The sequence below is a fragment of the Nanorana parkeri genome, unplaced genomic scaffold (genome assembly GCF_000935625.1).
Source record: "Nanorana parkeri isolate BGI_ZX_2015 unplaced genomic scaffold, ASM93562v1 scaffold3669, whole genome shotgun sequence".
Taxonomy (NCBI): domain Eukaryota; kingdom Metazoa; phylum Chordata; class Amphibia; order Anura; family Dicroglossidae; genus Nanorana; species Nanorana parkeri.
Window position 1 is genome coordinate 1 of NW_017309937.1, and position 1653 is coordinate 1653.

General features: G+C 52.5%; 1 protein-coding gene across 1 annotated transcript in view; it reads left to right on the top strand.

Annotated features, from left to right (window-relative positions):
- The first annotated feature begins 698 nt into the window (after positions 1-698).
- NDRG4 (NDRG family member 4) overlaps positions 699-1653 on the top strand; it is a 35324-nt gene continuing 34369 nt past the window's right edge. The window contains exons 1-2 of the mRNA XM_018575234.1: positions 699-812; positions 1285-1329. Coding sequence (XP_018430736.1) covers positions 753-812; positions 1285-1329 — 105 coding nt within the window. The 5' untranslated portion in view covers positions 699-752. The remainder of the gene's footprint in view (positions 813-1284; positions 1330-1653) is intronic.

Consider the following 1653-nt stretch of genomic DNA (forward strand, 5'->3'; position numbering starts at 1 on the left):
CACCCCGACCATCTATACCGAGACATCTCATCACCACCCCTGGTAACAGTGGAATAATTATTTAGAGGGGACTGTATCTGCTGGTTTGATAGACAGACATTGTCTGGAAGGTAGGAAGGGAGGTAGATATTGTCTGGAAGGTAGGTAGGGGGTAGATATTGTCTGGAAGGTAGGTAGAGGGGTAGATATTGTCTGGAAGGTAGGTAGAGGGGTATATATTGTCTGGAAGGTAGGTAGGGGGGTAGATATTGTCTGGAAGGTATGTAGGGGGGTAGATATTGTCTGGAAGGTAGGTAGGGGGGTAGATATTGGTGGTGATACATTCTGTGGTATTCTGCAGGTTTGCTTCTGCCGGAGCTCAGTATTACGGGAATGAGTGAAGTTCGCTTTCCTGAAGAGAAACCCCTTCTGAGAGGGCAAGACAGGAGGGGAGGTAGATGGGTAGATATTGTCTGGAAGGTAGGAAGGGGGGTAGATATTGTCTGGAAGGTAGGTAGGGGGGTGGATATTGTCTGGAAGGTAGGTAGAGGGGTAGATATTGTCTGGAAGGTATGTAGGGGGGTAGATATTGTCTGGAAGGTAGGTAGGGGGGTAGATATTGTCTGGAAGGTAGGTAGGGGGGTAGATATTGTCTGGAAGGTATGTAGGGGGGTAGATATTGTCTGGAAGGTAGGTAGGGGGGTAGATATTGGTGGTGATACATTCTGTGGTATTCTGCAGGTTTGCTTCTGCCGGAGCTCAGTATTACGGGAATGAGTGAAGTTCGCTTTCCTGAAGAGAAACCCCTTCTGAGAGGGCAAGACACCGAGATGGTGAGTGTCACCGAGACTGTGCGCCTGCTGCACCACTTACCTACACCTACCTGCAGACCTCCCTTCCTCCACCCTCACTTACCTACACCCACCTACAGGTCTCCCTTCCTTCACCCTCACTTACCTCCACCCACCTACAGGTCTCCCTTCCTCCACCCTCACTTACCTCCACCCACCTACAGGTCTCCCTTCTTCCACCCTCACTTACCTACACCCACCTACAGACCTCCCTTCCTTCACCCTCACTTACCTCCACCCACCTACAGGTCTCCCTTCCTCCACCCTCACTTACCTACACCCACCTACAGGTCTCCCTTCCTCCACCCTCACTTACCTCCACCCACCTACAGGTCTCCCTTCCTCCACCCTCACTTACCTACACCTACCTGCAGACCTCCCTTCCTCCACCCTCACAGTATAATACTAGGAGGAATACTCTGCAGTATCTAAACATACTTTGTTGTGATTTCAGGAATCAGCGGACACTTTCCTCTCTGCAGCCGACACTGATTGGAAGGTGAGCGCTATATACTACTGCCCCTCCCCCATACTACAACTGTTGCCCCATCCAGTGCCACGTTGCCTGGTCCTGGAATCATCTCCCCCTAGAGTCATCTCCACCTGGAGTCATCTCCACCTGGAGTCATCTCCACCTAGAGTCATCTCCACCTAGAGTCATCTCCACCTGGAGTCATCTCCCCCTAGAGTCATCTCCCCCTGGAGTCATCTCCCCCTAGAGTCACCTCCCCCTGGAGTCACCTCCCCCTAGAGTCATCTCCCCCTAGAGTCATCTCCCCCTAGAGTCATCTCCCCCGGAGGCCCCCACCCCCCAAGGTCACGC